The sequence below is a fragment of the Pogona vitticeps genome, chromosome 3 (genome assembly GCF_051106095.1).
Source record: "Pogona vitticeps strain Pit_001003342236 chromosome 3, PviZW2.1, whole genome shotgun sequence".
NCBI classification, from domain to species: Eukaryota; Metazoa; Chordata; class Lepidosauria; order Squamata; family Agamidae; genus Pogona; species Pogona vitticeps.
Window position 1 is genome coordinate 236,314,007 of NC_135785.1, and position 22,608 is coordinate 236,336,614.

The window sequence follows — 22,608 nt, forward strand, 5'->3', positions numbered from 1 at the left end:
ACATGGATCTCAGAAAACTCCTGAAATTATCCAGTCCCTCCAGCCATATGCACACTAAAGCCTGAAAGTAGGTTTTTAACCATGATGGAGACACATACATGTTCCACCCAGTGGTCAAAATCCAGTAGTAAGCTGCAACTAGAGTCGGTCCATTAAATCAGTGGAACTTATGGAGGAGTTGACTCATCAGATCCCCAATGATTCAACGAACCTTCTCTAGTTGTGACTTATTACTAGATTTCAGCCAGTGTCAATCAGACCTTTGTACATTGGGCATGAATATCTGAAGAGTGCTTGTAAGTGCTGTGAGTTGAAAGCCCTTACAGCGTGCCCTGTGATTGGGGGTGCTGATAAGGCAGAACTTAGAACTCAGAAGCACTGTGTGTTCGGCAGAATGTGTGCACAAGTATCTCATCAGAGGCTCATGTTCAACACATAACAATATAGTTGACATTTGGATGAGGCAGGACTTGGTGTACACCTCTATATCCCCATCACAATTAGAACCCTACCCACTTTCAGCCTGTAGTGCTGGAATAGAGTGTCTGTGTTAAAAGCGTGGAAATCTGTTGTTAACCAGCTGCCTTCCCATACAATCCAAGGTTTTTCTTTGCCTATGCATTAAGGAACTTTTGTAGAATGGGGAAGTGTATAAGACAGCCTTTTCTGTATCTCTGTTCAGCCTGTGGAATTTCCTTTCTCAGGCAGGCCACTCTATTGTATTTAGCCTCCTAGTTAAGACTTCAGCACCAAATATCAGACATTGTAAAATTTTTAATAGATTTATACTAGTCTAATAATTAATTGAGCTGGCTGGCTGGATAGTTCAGTGATTTGGATCACTTGGTTGTGGAGTGCAATTCTCTACTGGTGCCTCTCAAGTTGATAAGCCACCTTGTATAGCTACAGGCAAGCTGTATAGTTCTAGAGTAGCACCAGAAGAAGGGAATGACAAACCACGTTGTATATTTTAAAAAAAAAACCTGCCAAAGGTTTCATAAGTCTGAGCTAGTCTGGTGGCACATAAGAAATGTTACTATTGCTGCTGACATTATCCTGGAATTTATCCTTGTAATGCTTTGCTAATAGTATCAGTTTCAGTACAAATTAATACTCTTTTTCATGTAGTGCATTGTATGAGGTCATTGTCATTGTCTTGATCTCTATATTTCATCAGATTTTTTTTCAGGGGCAGATAATTTCTGACAAAATTTCCTGTGGGTAGGTTGTCATTAGCACTGGCAGTAGCACAGGTCCCACCCCACGCTTTTTTGAGAGTTTTTGTTTGTTAGTTTTGCTGCTGTTTCAAGCGGCAACAACAGCATCTGCCATGGTAGCATCATTTTGCCTCATGCACAATCCTGAGGACTTAGCAGTTTTTTGAATAAATGTTTTCTTGCTAATTTTGACTCCACTCTCTTTTGGAGACATTTCCTAGGCACTTCTCTGGATTTTGAGTGAAGAAGCATAAATACAATGTGTTTGTAGCAGTTTACTTAATGAGTTATGTTTGTTCTGCAGGATCTGCCATCCTGTTCCTGTTCAATGTTTCTACTGTTTGAAAGTCTGGCTGTTATCCTAGACTCTGATACTGAAAGCAAGTCATAAAAATAAACACCAAAAACAAATCTGTCCAGATGAAAAGAAAGGAGGGAGGGAACAAAAAGGAGCTGTTTCAAGGAGAGTTTAAGAAAAATGACCTAAATTAAAACTGAAGATGCTTTTTTGTTGTTGTTGTTACAGAAATGCTCTGTGTTTGAAGTCAGATGAGACAAAATAAAGACATGCATGGAAAACCCTAACTTTGAAGACAACGGGCCTCCCAGTACTCAGATCTTCTTTTAAAGTAAGGGAAACAGAATCTGGGGTCTCGCTCGCTCATATGCACTCCAGCACCCCTATCAGTTCTTTGTTCTCCTTCACCAGCCCAGCTGTGAAGAGACTGCTGGGCTGGAAACAAGGAGATGAGGAGGAGAAGTGGGCAGAAAAGGCTGTTGACTCCTTGGTAAAGAAGCTGAAGAAAAAGAAGGGTGCCATGGAAGAACTCGAGAGAGCGCTCAGCTGTCCTGGGCAGCCTAGCAAGTGTGTCACCATCCCGCGCTCTTTGGATGGAAGATTACAAGTGTCTCACCGCAAAGGCCTGCCGCATGTCATTTACTGTAGAGTATGGCGTTGGCCCGACCTGCAGTCCCACCATGAATTAAAACCACTGGAATGTTGTGAGTTTCCATTTGGCTCAAAGCAGAAAGAAGTGTGTATTAATCCTTATCATTATCGGCGTGTAGAAACCCCAGGTAAGTCAGTCGCCTTAAAAAATAATTTTGTTGAAGGATTGTTGCTGCATTTGGTTTTGTATTCTGTAATTATTTCCTTTGTAAAGCTATGAGGAGAGAGGAGACTCTGTCTTCCTTAGTGAGGCTATGAAACCTCACATTCTGATTTCTACAGGAGATTATAGTTTATGGTTGTTATTGCCCTTTCTCTCTGTCCTGCTACCTTCACGGATGCATTTGGTGGATACACAGGAGAGGGCCTTCTCTGTTGCTGCACCCAGACTTTGGAACTCCCTCCCACAGGAGGTTAGGCTATCCTTATCTTTACTGTCCTTTCCAAGACCTTATTCTTCAAACAAGCTTCCCCCTTAATGATTTGCTGCCTGACTGGGGTTTTTGAAATAGATGGTTATGCCTTACTGCTTTAAATATGTTTTGGTGTTTCTTATGCTTTTTAGTATGGTATTTGTTTAATCGTTTTTAGTATTTGTATACTAGTATAGTATTGTTGTTAATGTTAGTATTTTCTTTTAATAATGTAAACTGCCTTGAGTGCTTTTAAAGAGAAAGGTGGAGTAAAATATTTTTAAATAAATGAATAAATAAATATCCTATGTCAGCCCTAGAGCACTAAATAAGTGAGAAACCTTTGTGATGATCTTCCTCTCCTGGGACACTAATAGATACAGTGTTTTTTTTTCTAAAGGTTATGTGTGGGCTTTGATGCTGTTACCTGTGCTGATGTTCTTTATGATCTCTTGAATCAGAAAGTCGACCCTGTTTTTTGCCAGAGGCCACCTCTTCTAGGCAGAGTTGCCTTAGTCTACAGAGGAGCTGAGAACAGTAAAGTGGGGGGAGGTGAGAGCTAAAGGGAGGGTGGGAGAACTGAAAACATTCAAAGGGATAGAATTTACTTAGTTTGTATTACTGGAACTGGCATTATTTGCTTTTTAGTGTGTGTTTTATATTGACTTCTACCTTTGGGTAATGTGAGCCACCAAGGTCATTGATGGAAAGGCAGAATATAGTATCAGTAATAGAGGATGGATACATATTTAACTTACAGGTAACATGAACATGATCTTAGAGATCTATGAGCCATCTTATCTGTTGCTCTAAGGAACTTTAGAGCTTGGGAAATTACCTTTTAAAGGTGATTGTAGTTATTATTTCAGGTCACCTTCACCTGCAGTAAATTAGTTGCTATTATAGTGCCTGTTTTAAAAATGTAACTCTCTGCTTCCAGGTTTCTGAAAAGTAAGTAAAAATAGTTACTTTTAAAAGCACCACTGCATTCCATAAACTGCTGGCTTATGGGATAGAACGCTGTCTCCTTGAGTGCACCTCATCCCATCTTTAACATCTCCAAGGCAGGCAGCATGAATGCCCACCATGAGGCAGCCTTTGAACTATGTGGCAGTCCTGCTTCACCAAATGTGAAAGTTGTAAACTAAAATCTGTAGTTACACTAAAAAGGAGTAATACTATATTTCATTCTACTACAGCCAAAATGTAGCTTAAATGTGTCTATATTATTGCAGAAAAGAATTTAAAGCAACTTGGCCTTTGTATAGCTTTCTCCAAGCTCTCTTTAAAGATTTTACACTGTGGGAGGCTGCTTTATCTTCCTCAGTATAAAGTAATACACAATCCAGATGAAATCTGTGTTATTAAGGTATCCGTGGCCTTCAGATGCACCACTTGTTCTGCCATTCAGGTTAGCACAGCATGCAGGCCAGCTTACTGCAGGGTTGCCAAACAACCCAAGTGGGTTTGTATGCAGAATGATAAGTTTGGAATTGAGCTTTGGATTCTGCTTTTAGTAAAACGAACACATGACTGCTTTGACACAAGTGTGAGTCAGCTCAAATTAACTCCTTCAACATTCTTATCTTTTTGGCTTGGTTATCTGTCCTATAGTCACAACGTTCAGCTGCCATCTTGAGTCATGGCTTAAAAGCTCACATGTGCACTGCATGGAGAAGGGGAACCTCAATTTTGTTTAGGTTTGTTCTGTTTTGAAAGCCGTGGCAATTTTGGTTGTCTGGATTGTGGCTGAATATGTAAACAGCTGGTTTCTATTTGTCTATGACTGCACTTCTCTCTCTTATAACTTTTCTCATACTCAGACTTGTCCAGGGTGCTGAAACGTTGGTGTGTGCTTTTTTTAAAAAAAAGCTTTTTCCCTGAGAATCGAGCTACTGTAGATATTATGCAAGAAAAAGATGATGAAGTGTCCTCCCTTATTCAGAAAAGGATCCATGGGGAGAATCAGACTGGGTAGAGCAAACATTCTGAGGGACGGAGCATTCAGTCATTTTTTACTCTGACACTATTTGCCAAGCTTATATCACCCATTTCCCTAGTACCTATTTGCATTCGTGGTACAAACTTGGTGCCCAGGAAAATTAATAATAAATTGTTGTAAGATAGTTAACTACAAAGCAAGAGAGGGAGAGAGGCCCTTATGAAGCTTCTATCTTTGTTGCCATGCAATATTTCTGTGTCCCCACTCCCTAAAGGAATAGAGAGTCCTGTTGATGAGAGACCAAAAATAAAAAATAATAAAAACGTACAGAGTACTTTTTGAGTGTGCTCCCTCATTCAAGTTTTCCCAAGTTGACTGCCTTAGTCCTTGAAAAATATATGGAATACAGTGGTGCCCTGCATAGCGAGGTTATTCCGTTCCGGATTAACCCTCGCTATGCGGAATCGTCGCTAAACGGGTAGGGGAAACGTATTGAAACACATTAAACTTAGTTTAATGCGTTCCAATACCTTGCTTACTTACCCGTTCAGTGAGGATTCCCCTTGCCGGCAGCCATTTTCGCGCCCTCGCTAAGCGAGGGCAGGGCGCAAAAACGGCTGCCGGCAGCCATTTCCGGGCTTCCGGCGGCCATTTTGGAACCGCCGATCAGCTGTTCGGCGGCTCCAAAATGGCCGCCGCAATACCCGATCTTCGCAGTGCAGGTTTCCCCATTGCGAAGATCGGGTATGTTTCCATATAGCAATCCCGAAAAAGGGATCGCTATACGGAAACATCGCTATACGGTGCACTCGCTAAGCGAGGCACCACTGTACTTGATCGGGGACAAGGCTGTTCCAGAATAGTTTAGCTGAACTGTTCTAGACTTAGGCTATTGCCTATCAGCTGAATAGCTGATGCTGTACATTTGCTTTCCATGTTGTTATGAGATCATACCCTTCAGTGAGATTACACCCTGACAGTGTGGGAAGAAAGTGTGGGGGTAGAAAAGTGTGGAGTATTGTGACCAGAAGGTATCTCCAGATCTTGAAATCATGTAAATTTGTCTTAACAAATTCTGTGCATTTAAAAATGTATGTTGGAATGCAGTTGACCCCATTGTAGGGGTTCTTGAAATGCTATAGCAGATTGCACATCCAATTTCCTGATTAATCTCTTCCAAAATTATTTATCTGTCAGTCTGATAAAATCTAATTTATGTTCCTTTCCATAAATATTTTGTAATTTGATATTTACATAGACATCTCTGCAACTAATCACTGAGGATTAAGATAATGAGCAACTTGCAACTGAGTAACATTGCACATTCTATTTGTCAAATAGGTTGATGGGGAGGGAAAGGAAGCTTTTGTTTCATACCTTTTCCTGTACAGTAGTGGGAGGCAATAGACTGAATGCATGCAATATTTTGTTAGCTGTTTAGGGAATTGTTTTTGAATGGTGGTATTTGCTCAGATAAACACCTCTTTTTACACTTCTGCAAGCAGAATTTTGCTTCCCTTGATTCTGAAAGTGCTGCCCCATAGCATTGAGGACCTAGCACTTCCTTGGTGGTGTAAGAAACAGTGGGTGACAGGGATCTGAGAAAGCCAATGTTGCATCTTCCATCCCCCACCTGTATTTTGGCAGACAAGGGAGAAAGATTGATATTCAGCAGAGTCAGGCACTTTATGAGAATTGCCAAGCCATTTGTGAGCACTCACACTGATCACAAAACCTTTGTATCTTCTGAGGCACTACCGGGATATTGGCCTTTTCATAGAATTGTACATATAAATGTTTGCTGAATGTACAGTTCCTTTATCCAGCCCGATAGCTGGACAACTGTGTGTATTAATGGATTCAGATGAGGGGGGAGGGAATCCCACAAAGGGCAGTGGTTTCCCTCCTTCCCCTCCTTATTGAACAGCTGGCTGTCCATTCCTTCTTGGTCTGGCTTTCTTTTGTTCACATCTGTGTAATTATGCAGATGGTTTACAGGGATGGATAGGACAGTAGTGCTAAGAAATCTTTCTTTTCCAAGGTTCTTGAAAAATAAATTTAGCATGGCCCCATTCTCTGTATGATATAGTAGGTCACTCTGCTCTCTTTCTTCAACATGGCCCAAAGCAGGGCTGGGAAATATTTGACCCTGCAGATATTGTCAGAATGTAGGGTTGATTTTTTCATAGCCCTTCTTGTAGATCACTGATATTTCCTGTTGGTCTCTAATCCAGATACTAACCAAGCCTGATCCTGCTTGGCTTCCAAAATTAGGCAATATTGGATGTGTTCATGGTGATATGGTAGTGTATGGGGAGCAGTGCTCAAATGTTATTTGCCTCCAAGATATATGGGTTGAAGTGGGCTGGAATGTTTCCCCATCCCTGATCATAAGCTACCTGTGTTCTTAGGAAGAGCATCTCCATGCCTTTTTACTTTTTAAATAATATCCATCCATCCATCCATCCATCCATCCATCCATCCATCCATCCATTCATTCATTCTATTTATACCCCGCCTATCTGGTCAAAACAACCAGTCTAGGCAGCTAATATGGAAGACTACTGCTCCTCTCCAGTGAAACGTGATGAATAATTTTGACATCCCTTAAAAAAAGAAAGAAAGAAAGAGATGGAGGGACCTATTGAATTTATCAACTGTGGATACAGTGGTGAATTCATTAGGGAAGGCACTTAATCTCAGCAACATTATCCTTCATTTATTTTAGTAATGTTGCCAATATTCTTGCCATCACCTTGTTTTCATAATTTAATATTGATACTTGCTAATATAGTATAATATTCTGTCTAGATTTTCCTACTTCACTCATAATAGCAGCATCCCAGGGAAGGATATTATTTAGACTAAGAAAATAGTTTATGGGGAAAAGTTGAGTACTTCAAATTCCACATTGCTTCCCTCATTAAATTGGCACTTCTCTTCTTTGGCTGCATTTGGATTAAATAAAGGAGCACAAATTTAGGAGCTCTATGAAGGGAGTTCCTGCATAATGAAATCTTGTAGCACACTTATGCAAAAGCTCTAATTTTTTAGAGGTGGATTTTCATAAGCTAAGAAGTCTATATAGGTGTTATCTTCCTTGCTAATTATATTTAATGTCTAGGTAATTGCAGTTAAGAAGAAAATGACAAGAAAAACCACACAGAAGCCTATATTCTATCAGTGAGAGACATACTCCCCAAATAGTCCATTTTTCTTTAAAAACATTCCTTTACTTCTTAAAATCTTTTTTTAAAAAAATCTGTCATATTACATCTGTTTAAAAATTATTCTGTACCATTGATGCATAGCATGGTGTGTTGCTGTTAACAAACACAGTAAACTGATACCACACACTGGTACATGTCTGTCTGATTCTCCTCTGAGTAGTTTCATAGTACAGTATCTGTAGGTTTCTCAGGTAAGGCTATAAACCACACTGGATTCAACTGGGATCTGATGCTCAATTCTTTACCATCTTTTCCATCTTTGTGTAAATTCCCTTTGTGCTATTAGTAATAACATAAGTGATTAACTCTCTAAATAACGAGATTGCATTATTCCCAGATAAAATAGATAATAACACCACCTTTGAACCTTATTGTTTGATTTGTAATCTGACTTATGATACCAAGTATTTGATCTCAATATTTCCTTATTAACGGACATGATATGACATCACAGTGGTGCCTCGCTTAGCTATCACTCCGTTTTACGGAAATCGCTTAGCGATTGACTTTTTGCCATCGCCAGAGCGATTGCTTAGCGATGGCCCCTATTATTATTAGGATTAGGATTTATACCCCATACCATCTGGCAACAAGGTCACTCTGGGCAGCTAACAACAAGATAAACAACATAATATCAAAATACGCTAAAAAAATAATAATACATACATTCAAATGAATACGATAACCAGTAGGGTAAATTAAAAAGATAGCTATGAAGATAGTTAAAAGGATGATGAAAGGGTGGTAAAAAGGATGGTAAAAGGGAGGCTGAGATCTCAAAAATTTAATGCTTAGGGAAAGCCTGATGGAAGATCCAATTCTTCAGTGCTCGTTTGAACCCATCCAACGAGTGTGCCAGACAGATCTCCATGGGCAGGTTGTTCCACAGGCAGGGGGCGACCACCGAGAAGGCCCAGTTTCTTGTTCTTTCCCTCCGGGCCTCCTTCGGAGTCAAGGCCCTCAACTGCCCTGCCTGTGAAGAACGGTTATCATGAACAGATCTGGCTGGGAGCAGACATATTTTTTATTAATTAACTTATGTAAATTTGTTTCTCAAAGGTATGCCTTTTGCGGAACAAGATTTCAGCAAATACTGTATATACTTTGCTCCAAAAGGCCAACAAGCATTTTTGATGACATCTGTTAACATAGTTAACAAAACGGCAGAAAAAGTGTTACAATATTCTGTAATAACTCCACCTGACTTTTGAGATACATATGTTGCCCTTTAAAGATCTAATAATGTCTCTGAACTCTGGGAAAATTCAGGGCACCAGATTTTTTTTTTTAGGTGTACCATAGATAGTTATTCTTTTGAAGATGCAGGAGGACTATAATTTCCATGGGGAATCAGTTCCAAGCCCCCCTGCAAAGGTCGGAAAGTTTCCTGAATGCTGCCGTGGTATGCTCTCCTTTGATGATCGGATTAGAACATGTGTACTGCCTACTACAAAAGTGAATAATTTTCCTGTTTCACCTCTTACCTGGAAATAGTTTTGCCCATGACATGTTTTTGTGTATTTTATGTATTGTGATTTGAAGCCTGGCAAATTACTGGCAATGTAATTAGGACGGTTGCATTAAACAATTTGTAGAATATGGTAACAATAATAAGTACACTTTGGTAATACTTTTTAAAAAATTGAAATTTGAAATGATTTTATCTTTGGTCTTAGAGATTTTTGCATCTGAAGTCTATGAATACAGACTTCTTAAAAAATGTGAGTCAAACTCATGGGATTCCCTGTGCCAATAAAAACTGAATTAAACAAGTTGCATCTAACAGCTTACTCTGGCTGAAATCTTGTTGTTTACTGCAATATGTTACACTAGAGTAGATGTGTTGAGCCAGTGGGAATTCATTGAGCAAACTCCTCTATAAGTTCTAATAGAATTAGGTCTATTCTAGCTGTGACTTTCAGTGTTGAGATAATAATAATCTTGCATCCTGTGTATCAGTGTGAGGGAAGCCTTTAGGCCCTAAAGGGATTCTCTGCTTTCCCCTAACATATTTCCCCACTTCTGACTTGATCCTCCTCTCTTCATGTTTGTTTGGTTCACTTCCTTTTTCTTTGTTAGTGTATTCCTCTGACGTTTCACCATGTAGCAGACATGGAAGATGTCTCTCCAACATGGCAGAGACACCAATTCCTCATTTTGTTTTCTTTTTACTCTTCTGATTGTAACTGCTGATTGCAACTGTAAGTAAAGATACTTTTTCCCCCCTAATTTAAGTACTTCCAGAATGATTTTTAACACATAAAGTGCTAGTCGCTATGAGAGGGGATGGTGGTGAAACTGAACTGATCTCCACATTTTTACTGTTCTAACTCAAAGGGAATAACCAATATTTCCCAGCAGTAAGTAGTACTTAGAGTAGGCACATTTGAACCAGTGAAACTTATGGAGGAGTTGACTCTTAAAATCTCCATTGGTTCAGTGCATCTACTCAACTGCTTTGCTAAGAATTTCACCCATTGTTTCTTTCTAGTCATAGAGAGAGATGAAGATTCCTGAGGAGCCTTTAAATCATCTGTACTGCTGAATATTGTGTTTAGTCAATCACATTTATTTATTCATTCATTTGTTCATTCATTCCAACCACACCATCTAGTAGACTTGTCACTACTCTGGGCAGTTTCCAGCAATATGGTAAACGTAAATAAAATAGTCAAATCCCACCCAGTCCAGAAATGCAATAAAAATATAATATAAACCTCTGGTTCCTAAGGTTATCACTTTTTCCAGTTCTGAGATCTTGTAACCTATGCATTAAAATACAAGGTTGGACTGTCAGCAAATGCTTACACTTAACATTCCCTGTAAATTTCTGCAACCCAAACCAAATGGATGGCAATATTGGATGTGGTGAGCAGCATTGATGCAGCAGTGCATGGCCACACAGTTTAGAGGAAACATTGCTTACATTGTTTCCATGAGTAGTTCCATTGAACCTAGTAGAACTGGTATGAATTGGAACATGCCTTCTGCAGAAGGGATATGAAAACTAATGTAGTTAAGAAATCAGACTTCCATTAACAGCTTCCATTAATGTTTGTTATCAACTGTTCTTCTTCAAACATTACATTTTGTGAGCCCTTTTCAGCTTTAAAAAATGTATCATCAAGCGTAATGTTAATCAGTTATATCCAAGGTTCCCTCTAATCTGTGCCCGTGCACGACTCCACCTCGCTCCATGCAGCTTTCTTCTTCCTCTGCGCAGCAGTAGTAATCAAACCCCTTTGGCTCCAGTTGAGACAGAACCCTGCATGTGGGGACAGAGTCATGCGTGCTTACAGGATGGAGTTGTGCATGCGACAGGTGGAGACCTGCCTAGCAAGGCAGAAAATTAGAGGGTACATTGATTCTGACACTTTATTTTCTGGGTCTGAAGCAGATAATACAGTACTATGCAAGATAGACGAAGACCTGCTATGAAACAGCTTGTGTTGCTAACAACTACTAAAACTATACTCCCCCCCCCCTCTTGTTCTAGTGTTGCCACCAGTCCTGGTTCCAAGGCATAGTGAATTCAACCCACACCTCAGTCTCCTTGCCAAATTCCGGAACACATCCCTTCACAGTGAACCGCTGATGCCTCACAATGCTACTTACCCCGAGTCTTTCCAGCAGCCTCCCTGCACCCCTTTCCCCACATCACCCAATATGTATTCTCAGTCATCTAGCAGTCTGAGCTACCCTGACTCCCCAGGAAGTTCTGCACCAGGAAGTCCCTATCAGCTCACAGGTAAGAAATAACCTCTCTAACCTGAACATTGTTCCAGTGTGTCATTAAAATGGGTGTACTTCAGAAGCCTGGTGGCCACACTTTTCCCTTGCGCCCCAGAAAGCTACACTCCTGACACACCCAGTTTTTTTCTCCCCCTCAAAAGGATGTTGTATTCTGTAGTGTAAAGGGGAGGGGGGCTGGCACTTTTTCAACCCGCCCTATCTCATTTTAGTGGGGCGGGGGCTGTTTTCCAAAACTATAAGTGGCTGGAAGTCACAAAAAAAGCACAAAGGGGCTTTTTAGACAAAAATGAAGGTGGTTAGGGGTAATTCTGTGTTCCACACTTTTCCTATCACGGTTTTATAGTGATTTTCTCTGTACAGAGTACAGAATTCTGCACCAATGACTGAAACCCAGTGATAAGCTGCAACTAGAGCAGGCCCACTGAACCAACCTGAGCTCCTCTGTAAGTTCCATTGATTCAATGGGCCTACTCTACTTGCGATTTCTTCCTGGATTTCGGCCAATAAATTAGTAAAATTAACCATGATTCAGCATCAAAAACAAAACAAAGGCAATAGCTGGTTGCCTTGACGGAAGTGTTTTGTCCACATCAAGGGAAGTAATAGTACTTCTGTAGTCTACTTTGGCCATACCTCACCTAGAATAGAGTGTCTACAGTGGGGTCTCTACTTAAGAACGTCCCTACTTAAGAACAATCCAACTTAAGAACAGCTCCATTTGCTAAATTTTGTTTCTACTTGAGAACAGAAATCCAAGATAAGAACAGGAAAAAAAACCTTTCCTGCTCTTTTTTTAACCTTAGGTCATCTTAGGTTAAAAAAAAAAAATCTCCCGCTAGTGGCAGAGTACGTATTAACCAGCTTTGCATTAGTTCCTATGGGAACTAATGCTTCAATGTACGAACGCACCTCTACATAACAAAAAAACAGCCAGAACGGATTAATTGGTTTTCAGTCCATTCCTATGGGAAATTTTGCTTCAACTTAAGAACGTTTCAACTTAAGAACACCATTCCAAAACGGATTAAGTTCTTAAGTAGAGGTTCCACTCTAGTTTCTATGGACGGAAAAGAGCAGATACGGATTAAATGGTTTTCAATGCATTCCTATGGGAAATGCAGATTCAACATAAGAACTTTTCAACTTGAGAACCACCTTCAATACGGATTAAGTTCTTAAGTAGAGACCCCACTGTAATTCTGGACCTTACAGTTTAAGAAAAATACTGACAAACTGGAACGTGTCCGGCTGAGGGTAACATGTATGGCAAAAGAGTTGGAAACCATGCCCTTTGAAGAATGTTTGAGGCAGCTAGACATGTTTAGCCTGGAAAAGAAAAGGCAAGGTGATATGATAGCCATCTTTAGATGTTTGAAGGGCTATGACATAGTAGGTAGAGCAAGTTTGTTGACTGCTGTAATGGATTCATACTACAAGAAAGGAGGTTTCAAATAAACATTAGGAAGAACTTCCTGAGAGTAAGTACTACATGATAATGAAATGAACTACACCAGGAGGTAGTGGACTGTCCTTCATTGGAGGGTTTTAAACAGAAGTAGGATGGCCATCTATCAGGAATGCTTCAGCTCTGGATGTCCTTTTTTGATAGGAGTTTAGACTCATTCCAAAGCTACCATTCCATGATTCTGTGGTTGTTTGTGCTATTAAAAATAGTACATACACTTTTGACATTGACAATTTGTATTACTGTGATAATCCATGAAAGCTTGTGCATTTGAAGTTATGGGGATCAAAGGCAACCTGGGAAACATTGCTACAGTAGTGCTCTTCAATAACAAGAGAAAGAATCTCCATACATGTGGGTTTGTTGTCATTTGTAAGCTTCTAATCAGTGTAATGCCAGTGGATGTTGTGACCTGAGTGTCTTAGATATCCTCCTGCTCTAGTGAAAAAATAGAAGAATTACAAGAAAGACAAAACTCTTCTACAAATCTGTAAACAAGGGTAGGCAGTACTTTTATTCAACTAAAATCTCAAGAACAGATGAGATTTTTAAGTCTTCCAGAATTTTTCATCAGGCTGGACATTATAGAGGCTCTGTACCACCCCTACCCTTATGGTTTTGTAATGCCTAGGCTAATGAGGACTCCCAGGGACTCAAAAGTTAATGCCTGTGTGTGGGATTTTAGTGGTCTGATAAGGGTGTCACCCCACCCTTGTTTTCAGACAGAAGAATTACTTCCCTAGGCTAGGCCAAAGATCTATCCTATTCCAACAGTCTTGTTTCAACAATAGCCAGACACATGCAGCTCCAAAATGCTAAACTTCTAAACTACTGTAGCATGTTCCCTGTGTTGTTTCTCTTTAAAAGTATTGACTGCATAGCATGACTGGCTTAACAGCTATAAAAGCAATTTCCGATAGGCAAGTAAGTCTTGTTTTATGTCTTGTTGAGGTGAAGCTGAGTTACAGGCATAGAACCTGTGTGCATTCTTCATATGCAGAGAGTCTTTGGAAACTCTACTGCATACTTCCCTTCACTGTAAAAATACTACACTTATACTGTGTTCTTTCTTGTTCTTTAAGAAATCAGCAAACAGTATACTCATATATAACTGTGTGCTAAACGTTTTTTGTGACAGTCTTGTGAGAGAAAGCTTTTTGTCTTCTGGGTTGCCCTTGCCTATACAGTATAGTTGTTGACACTCCTAGAATTCTGAAAGGTTAGATTGGGACCTCCTTCCAGCCTCAGCTAGGCCTGTTGTTGTGTAACCTATATAGGTGGAGGATGAACTGGCTAACTCTGTCCCACTGCCGTTTGTCAAGGGTGACTTTCCAAATAGGGAAGCCTCTTGTCTGTCTTATCCATGGAGTAAAAGAGTAGAAAGAGGGCCAAATATTCATTTTAGTGTAGAACATCTAAATATAGTTAAATGTATTTACAAACTCCAGCAGTAATAATGCTTCCTTTCCATTTACCTGAGAAAAACATTAGCCTGGGAGATCTGTATTATTCCAGATTACCCAGGTCATTTTGTTTTTGTTTTTAAAATTGGTATTACATGATAGCTAACCTCAATTCCTCTGATAAGAACAATTATTTAGTGATGCAAGGATGAATGTAAACCCCATAGCCTTTTAAACCAGCAATGGTTAGTTCAGAAAACTACTGTGTTGCCTTTGTATGATCATGGTATATTTACCTCATTTTTTTGGTCTGAGAGGCATCTCTGTTAACAGGAACATTGGTATGGGTGGATTGATGATATGATGCGTTAGTTGAAATAGAAACTATGAAATGCCAAAATTAGTAGCTTTTCCCCTTCTTCTTTCCTCTAGTTGAAACGCCACCTCCACCTTACAATGCAAGAGAAACAACAGGAAACCACGATGGACACCCTGTACACACAATTGCAGACACTCAGTTAGTGCTGTCGTTGCCCAGTGGAGGTAAATCTGCCGATGAAGAACCTGAACGTATGTAAATACTTGAGTTGTATTATTTTACATGGGAAAGATTTGGGCAGTGTCTGTCTGACAGTTCTCTGTCAGAAATATCTCAAATCTATAACCTTCATTAAAACTGAATCTTTACAAAAGTGCTTCCAGGGGACGTCTTCGTATTACTTACTCCAGAATGTCCTTGGATTAGTTCTACTGGTACGACTAAAATAATGGTAGGTTTCCTATTGCCCAAGTTGTTTGAAGACTTTGCTGTATCCTCAGCTTAGAACGCAGATCAAGTATATTTGTTTATTGCATTTATATTCCCCTCTTTCATCCAGTGAGCTGGAGATGGTATATATGAGTTATCTTTTCCCAAATTTATCTTCGCCACACTCACATTGAAAGTATACTATTTCCACCTTCTCTTTATTTTTACCTGGTTAGATACTGTGCTTTCTAATTGGTCATTCAGCATTCTTAACTTAAACGTATATTTCCCTTAGATTTCTTTGATCTTATGAAAGAGATCCCTTGCTTTTTTCTCTTTGTTGTTTTGTGTTTCCTCACACTGGATATTGTAATATTTCTCTTTGTCTTGACAGTTGCTAAAAATTGCATTCAGCGTTCTGACCATTTTTCTGTCACATTTTACTTTTGCTTCTCACCTGTCCTTGACGATTTTAAGTGTTCTATCATCCATCTAAAGTTTTCTTTTATTTTTATTACAGGTGTTGCTTTTTCACATTCTTCTCTAATTATATCTATGGTTTCAGTCCACACTTCTCCTAGTTCAGACTGAGCTTTTGTTGACCAAAATTCATTTCTTCTGTTAGTCCTTATTTCAGCTCTTGCAGCCACATCAGTAGGGCACGTATTGCCAAGCTTCATCTTTTTTGCAGTCTTATGGGGCAAGACCTAAAATGTAATTTCAGTCTTCCTGCTCCCGTGGGCTTCCGTGCATCATCTTACATGTGTAGTAGTGACTGGAATGTTGGCCATGGGACTTTGGAGATTTGCTAAGCCATGAAACCCTTGCTAAGAGGTCTTGGGCCAGTCACCCTTTTTCAGCCTGACCCATAGATTCATGAAAGCTCTTCTTGAAATAATTTTGTTAGGCTTTAAAGTGCCACAATATTTTTGCCTTCCCACCCTGCCCTCACCTCTCCCCTGGCCTTTGTAATTTTACCAAGATGCTCAGACAGACTGACATGGATATTTCTTTGGAAAAGTCTCAGAACAGCTGAACTGAAATCAGCCCAACAAAGTGACCTGTGACCGTCAGTATTGCAAACACTTAAATCTTGCATTTTGAGAGGGAGAGCATTTGCTGCTTGACCTTTCCATAGCGGGTTCCTTCCATTTCCATTCCCCTGCCCAAACTAAAAAACTTCGGAGCAACTCCTCTCTTTTGTGATGCTCTTGATCCTGATTATGGCTTAATGTCTTATTTACGTTTATACCTTAAAGCAGTGGTTCACAACCTTAGGTAACCCAAGTTTTTTTGGACTGTAATTCCCAGAAACCCCAGCCAGCTGATGGCAAAAGCTTCTGGGAATTGCAGTTCAAGAACACCTAGATTGGACAAGGTTTGGAACCACTGCCTTACAGAGATAACATACAAATAAATTATTTAGTTGACTTTTTCTGTGTCTACTCCTTGAATCTTTGACATTGTTTTTGAGATACAGTGAGCAGAATTGTTAGTAACATTATATATAAGTAAGAGATACAGAAGTGTACTTCCTCATTTTAGCATGTTGTCGTACCTTAAAAAGGAGTGTGGGAGTATATGGCCTCTCCAAAATCCTACAACAGAAAGTGAATGCACCATGTTTATGCATAGATAATTAGGTTTTCACTATCTCTTGTAATGCACTGTGATTCTTCAGTAACTTTGTTTTTCTGTCTACCAATTTTCCAAGAACTACTAAAGTTGTGAATACCCTTTTCAGTGCCTCAGCTCAGCAAGCTGAAGTTTTCAGGGGATTCAGTGTTTTCAACATACAGTTGGAATGGTATAAAGACTGCTTTGTTTGTAGTTTAGGATTGGTCAATTTGATTTAATGCTTGATACTTGCTTGTACATCTGTGTACTGCCAGAGTTACCACCATTTAACTTCAGCAATAATGCTAGAATAGTTGACAGTTAGAAAATGAAAATAATATGTTAAATATATGTCCAGAAAGATCAGACCCACTTCATGGCAGAGAATGCAAACTTAAGGTAGAGTTGGTCAACTGGTAGCAACACGGTGGCTGCAGAAAATCTCATGCTGTGGTGTCTGGACTCACAAGGTGGAGATTGTAATTATGCACATATGGATACATTTGGCAGAACTGCTTCTGTAGAGCTACCATAGTTTTCTCTCTCTAAGACACGCTTCCCCCCCCCAAAAAAATGGGGGGGGAAGTGTGTGCATTTTATGGAGCGAAGCTGGTGATATCGCCCCCACTGGCCCCATGCAGGGGTGGGGGTGGGGAGGAGCCTCCCAAGGGTCCGAGTCTGCCTTCCAGGACCCTTGGGAGGCTCTGCCCACTCCCCCATGGGGCCAGCGGGGGCGAAATCACCACCTTCTCAGACTCTTTTGAGGCTTGGGAAGTTTCAGAAGAGTCCCTGAAGGTGGTGATTTCACCCCCTTTGGCCCCGCGGGGGGGGGCAGGGTGAGCCTCCCAAGGGTCCTAGGGTGTGTTCCATAAGACGGACCTCTCCATAAGGCTAACCAAATTTTTAGGAGAAGAAAACAGGAAAAAATAGTTGTTGTGGGTTTTTCGGGCTCTTTGGCCGTGTTCTGAAGGTTGTTCTTCCTAACGTTTCGCCAGTCTCTGTGGCTGGCATCTTCAGAGGACAGCACTCCAGGACCTGAAAGGCACTCTCGGACCCTTTGGAGGCTTCCCCCACCCTCACCCCCACTGGCCCAGCAGGGTGAAATTCCCAGGTTATTTTTTTCCTGTTTTCTTCTCCTAAAAATTTGGTGAGCCTTATGGAGTGAAAAATATGGTAATTCTATATAGCCATATAGAAATCTGGTTAATCCCTGAAACACATGACATTCCTACATAGTTAACATGCACTAGATCAGGAGTAGGAAAAATGTGCCCTGTGGACTACATGCAGCCTCCAGGGTCATTTTTGCATTTTGGCCAACCAAAAGCCCACCAAGTTTGTACACTTCTTAAAAACTATATTTTTCGGCCAGTAAAGGCTTACATTGCTCCCTCCATTCCCTAATTGTTAAGCTATATAAGCCCTATTTGGGCTTATTACCTTGTGCACAGTTGACAGATAAGAAAGGGGTCTGGTAGCCTTACCACCATGTCCCTGCTTTGGTTGCCTTGTGTGCATGGAGATTCATTAGTGTGAAGGAAGAGTCTCTTGTACAAGAAGTTCTAGTTCCAGTGTTCTAGTTCACCTGGAGAGTAACCTTCTTCTTTCCCTCCCAAGAAAGTAGCAGGTTCTCTTCTCCATATTCATCCCTCTCCATGCTTAGAAGGCAGTGGAAGTCATGAGAAAATTTAGAAGCCAGCCTGTTCCCCCTTCCTTGTGTGTTTTGCTTTAAAGGTTTAGAGAATATCTAAGATGTCTTGACAATATTTTGACAATCTTTTGAAATACTAGACAGCATGGGAGGAGTTGGAAAACATAATAGAGTCTTTATGGAGTTGATCATAGAAGCATTCTCCCGGCAACTTATGTGTCTGGTTATTTTTGTTGGAATGAAGAAGCAGCAATTGTGTTCTTATTTTCATTACCCTTTGCATTCTTTTTCACCTTGGGATTCTCTCGTTTCAGACTTCCGACCAGTTTGCTATGAGGAACCACAGCACTGGTGCTCGGTAGCTTACTATGAACTCAATAATCGAGTAGGAGAAACTTTTCAGGCCTCTTCTCGAAGTATTCTTATCGATGGCTTTACAGATCCTTCAAACAATAAGAACAGGTTTTGCCTTGGATTGCTGTCTAATGTAAATAGGAACTCTACCATCGAAAACACCAGGAGACATATAGGAAAGGGTAAGTGCAAGTAGAACTTATTGCAAATGACATGAAGTACTGCTGGGAAGCATTTTACGATCTGGAAATGTAAACATTTAAAACCTGTTTAACTCATATGCCCTTTAAAAAGAAATGTCTGCATTGGAATGTATAGTCTGTTACCATCATACATTTATTTTAAAAAAAAGAACACAAGGATAACACAAGCAAATATTTTACTTATACAAAAAAGGGCTGATTTATATAGGACATGAGTGGATAGGAAATCACCTTCTCTTCCATTCCCATTGAGCATAACTTAAAGTTTATAGTGATAAATTTGTTACTTTCATCAATAGATGTTCAGCCTTGGATATGTACATAGATTTAAAGGGTTCCCCAGTGTGTGTGTGTGTGTTTGTTTGTTTGTTTATTGGATTTTTATCCCACCCACCTAGACCAAAGAGAACCTTGCCATCCTGGAGAGGCCCATTAATTATTGCCATAGCCCATTCAGATGTTATAGACCTGACTGCTTTGATTAGCCAGGCCGGGCAAGGGTCAAGGGATGAGGTGGTGGCATGATAGCAGTCAAGCACTCTGTCCCCCATGTCTGACATCACAGGCTGAAAATGGTTAAGTCTCTCCAAGGCTGGACGTCTCTGCTCGATCCACTGTTTTCAAATAGGGGTAAGATCCTGGCGGATGGCCTCCACTTTTGATTTTTAAAAGGCTGCAAATTGGTCAGGTGAGATGCTAGTGGGAGGCCAGTCACTATGGCCAACTGCAGATAGATCGCGGACTATACAGAAAAGTTCTGCCTGTTGGTTAGAGGCTTTGCTTATCTGGACAGCGAAGTAAGATCGACTACCAGCCTTCACCATAGATTGGTAGAGGTGAGTTGTGATCCTGACAGCTATTTGATTATTTTCCGTTGGGTTCTGCCTCCATATGTACTCTAGCCTTCTCCTATTTTGCTTCATTGATCGCAGCTCTGGATTAAACCAGGGCGAAGGACAATCTCTGCGCCAGAGAGGGTGTTTAGGTGCAATCAAAACAAACATTGTGTAGCAAACATACACAGGCTAAGTTTGCTCTGTGGCTTGTGTAAATAAGGCATAACTTTGCAAGTGGCTTGTCTGTGGCCTGCTGGGATGTCTGAAAACTAATCTCATTTTCATCCAATTTGTAGTGATGCTACTACATAAGTGAAAAAAAAAGAGGAGCCTCTTAATAACAAAAGGATTATATGCAAGGAAGGGATGAAAAAGAGGAAACAGGAGTGAAATTAGCACAGGACCCAGGTGCTGATTTAGGAAACTGGAATTTCAGATATACCATTTCTGACAAAGCTTGTGTTGTGCACAGAGGTGTAAGTTCTCTGTTAGAATCAATAAACAGCAAGGCCACTGGATCACTTTGTACTAAGAAGCTAAGGAACTTTGGCAGAATGGTTGGGTAAAATGCCCACGACTAAAACTGACTCTCAAGCACAGATTATAGGATTGTGCTTTTGGGATAGTAAATCCATAAGAACTATGAAATCACCCACAGGAACAGACCTTTCTATTTCAGTATTCTGTGTTTACAGTGAATAAGAGCCACGTGCTCTGTGAATCCTACAGGCAAGACAAAGCAACCTACCATTCACATTCTTAAGCAACTTGTACTGAAGTTGATACATGGGCAACATAACCTTTGATAGCCCTTTTTTCCATGAAAACTTTCTTGCAGCACCAATTCTGTGTTACATACATAATGTAGCACACTGTTGGTGTGTAATGATATATATCATGAGTGTTTTATGTTATTTTAAGGTGGTAAAACTTGCTTTAATCTGTGCTGAATGCTGCAGATGTTTACCTTTGAGATTCTATCTTTCTTTCTTTTTTTTTTTAAAAAAAGGTGTTCACTTGTATTATGTTGGAGGAGAGGTATACGCAGAGTGTGTGAGTGACAGCAGCATTTTTGTACAGAGCCGCAACTGTAACTATCAGCACGGTTTCCACCCAGCTACGGTCTGCAAGATTCCCAGTGGCTGCAGCTTGAAGATTTTCAACAACCAGCTCTTTGCTCAGTTGCTTGCCCAGTCAGTAAACCATGGATTTGAGGTGGTGTATGAGCTAACCAAGATGTGTACCATCCGGATGAGCTTTGTTAAAGTAAGGACTTGTTTTCTTTCCTTGTTCTTCCCATTTGCACTGACAGTTGTGGGAGCATTGTCTGATTGTGGTTGACTAAAATAAGTTATTTAACTAATACAGTGTAACCCCCCATATCCTACTGCGGGTTGGTTCCAGTCCCCCCCATGAATACTGAAAACATGGATAATAGAGAAATCTGTCTATCTATCTACCTACATACCTACCTGCCTGCCTGCCTGCCTGCCTACATATCTACCTACCTATCATAGTAAAAGGAGAAAAAGAAAAACCATTTTCACATGCATTATCAGAACTGCACAGTAGAGGGTGTGAGAGACCATGCCATTTATTTTTCACTAACAAGTACAGTGATGCCTCAACCTACGAACGTCCTGACATACAACCATTTCGAGTTACGACCAGCTCCGGCCGCAAAATCTAGCTTCAACTTGCGCCCAGAACTTCCAGTTACGAACACAAAAAGGCAGGAAATTCAAATTGCTAACTGCTCATGGTGAAGAGGCTGCTTCTTTGTAGCTCTTTAGAGGGTGTGCGATCGGAGGAGGCTTCCTGGTAAGGGAAAGTGGTGCTTTCTGCTTTTTAAAAACGGTTCTGGGTGTTTTTGCAGCGTGATTTTGGGCTGGGGGGTTTATGTTTCTGTGCTGTGATGGGTCTTGGGGATTTGTTTGTTGGTTGGTTCCCCCCAATTTTCGATGGGTCTTGGGGGTTTGGTTGCTTCCCCCCCCCATTTCTGATGGGTCTTGGGAGGTTTGGTTGCTTTTGGGAGTGTTTTTTCCCATTTCCAATGGGTCTTGGGGGTTTGTTTGTTTTGGGGGTTCCCCCCCATTTCCGATGGGTCTTGGGAGGTTTGGTTGCTTTTTTGGGGCCGTTTCCCCATTTCTGATGGGTCTTGCATGCTTCTCTTGCTTTTTGCTTTGTTTTCTTTGCATTTCCAATGTGCTTTGTTTGTTTTCTTTGCATTTCCGATATGCTCCGTTTGGTTTTTTGTTTGTTTTCTTTGCATTTCTGATGTGCTCAGTTTCCTTCTTTGCATTTCCAATGTACTGTACTCCATTTGCTTTTTCCTTTGTTTTATTTGCATTTCTGATGTGCTCAGTTTCCTTCTTTGCATTTCCAATGTACTGTACTCCATTTGCTTTTTCCTTTGTTTTCTTTGCATTTCTGATGTGCTCTGTTTGCTTTTTCCTTTGCTTTCTTTGCATTTCCGATGGGTCTTGCACACTTGATGCTTTTCTCCCCCCCCCCCCCCGTTCGGCTGGAAGGGATTAATCGCATTTCCAATGGGTCTTGCAGTGATTTTTTGTTGTTATTTTTTTCCTTCGGCCAGAATGGATTAATTACATTTGAATGGATTTCAATGGGAAATGGTGCTTTGATTACAACCATTTTGAGTTACGTCCAGCATTCCGGAACCAATTTGGTTCGTAAGTCAAGGCACAACTGTATTCATAGCAGAGTTTCCATCTGCTGGCCAGTTCTGGTAATTCATGTGAAAATAGTTTTTTCAGGATTTTTTTTCTTGTAATATTTCTGAAGAAGTGGCATGCAGAAAGTTTAT

The 22,608-nt window shown here is 40.5% G+C and overlaps 1 protein-coding gene across 3 annotated transcripts in view; it reads left to right on the forward strand.

Annotated features, from left to right (window-relative positions):
- Positions 1 to 22,608, forward strand: part of SMAD9 (SMAD family member 9) — a 48,246-nt gene that overhangs the window by 19,848 nt on the left and 5,790 nt on the right. For 2 of the 3 annotated variants that reach the window (XM_020783842.3, XM_078389972.1), the window contains exons 2-6: positions 1,744 to 2,294; positions 11,248 to 11,499; positions 14,805 to 14,942; positions 18,703 to 18,924; positions 20,791 to 21,047. In XM_020783842.3, the coding sequence (XP_020639501.3) occupies positions 1,883 to 2,294; positions 11,248 to 11,499; positions 14,805 to 14,942; positions 18,703 to 18,924; positions 20,791 to 21,047 (1,281 nt within the window). In that variant the 5' untranslated portion in view covers positions 1,744 to 1,882. The remainder of the gene's footprint in view (positions 1 to 1,743; positions 2,295 to 11,247; positions 11,500 to 14,804; positions 14,943 to 18,702; positions 18,925 to 20,790; positions 21,048 to 22,608) is intronic. The other variant, XM_072993794.2, reaches the window with a different exon arrangement.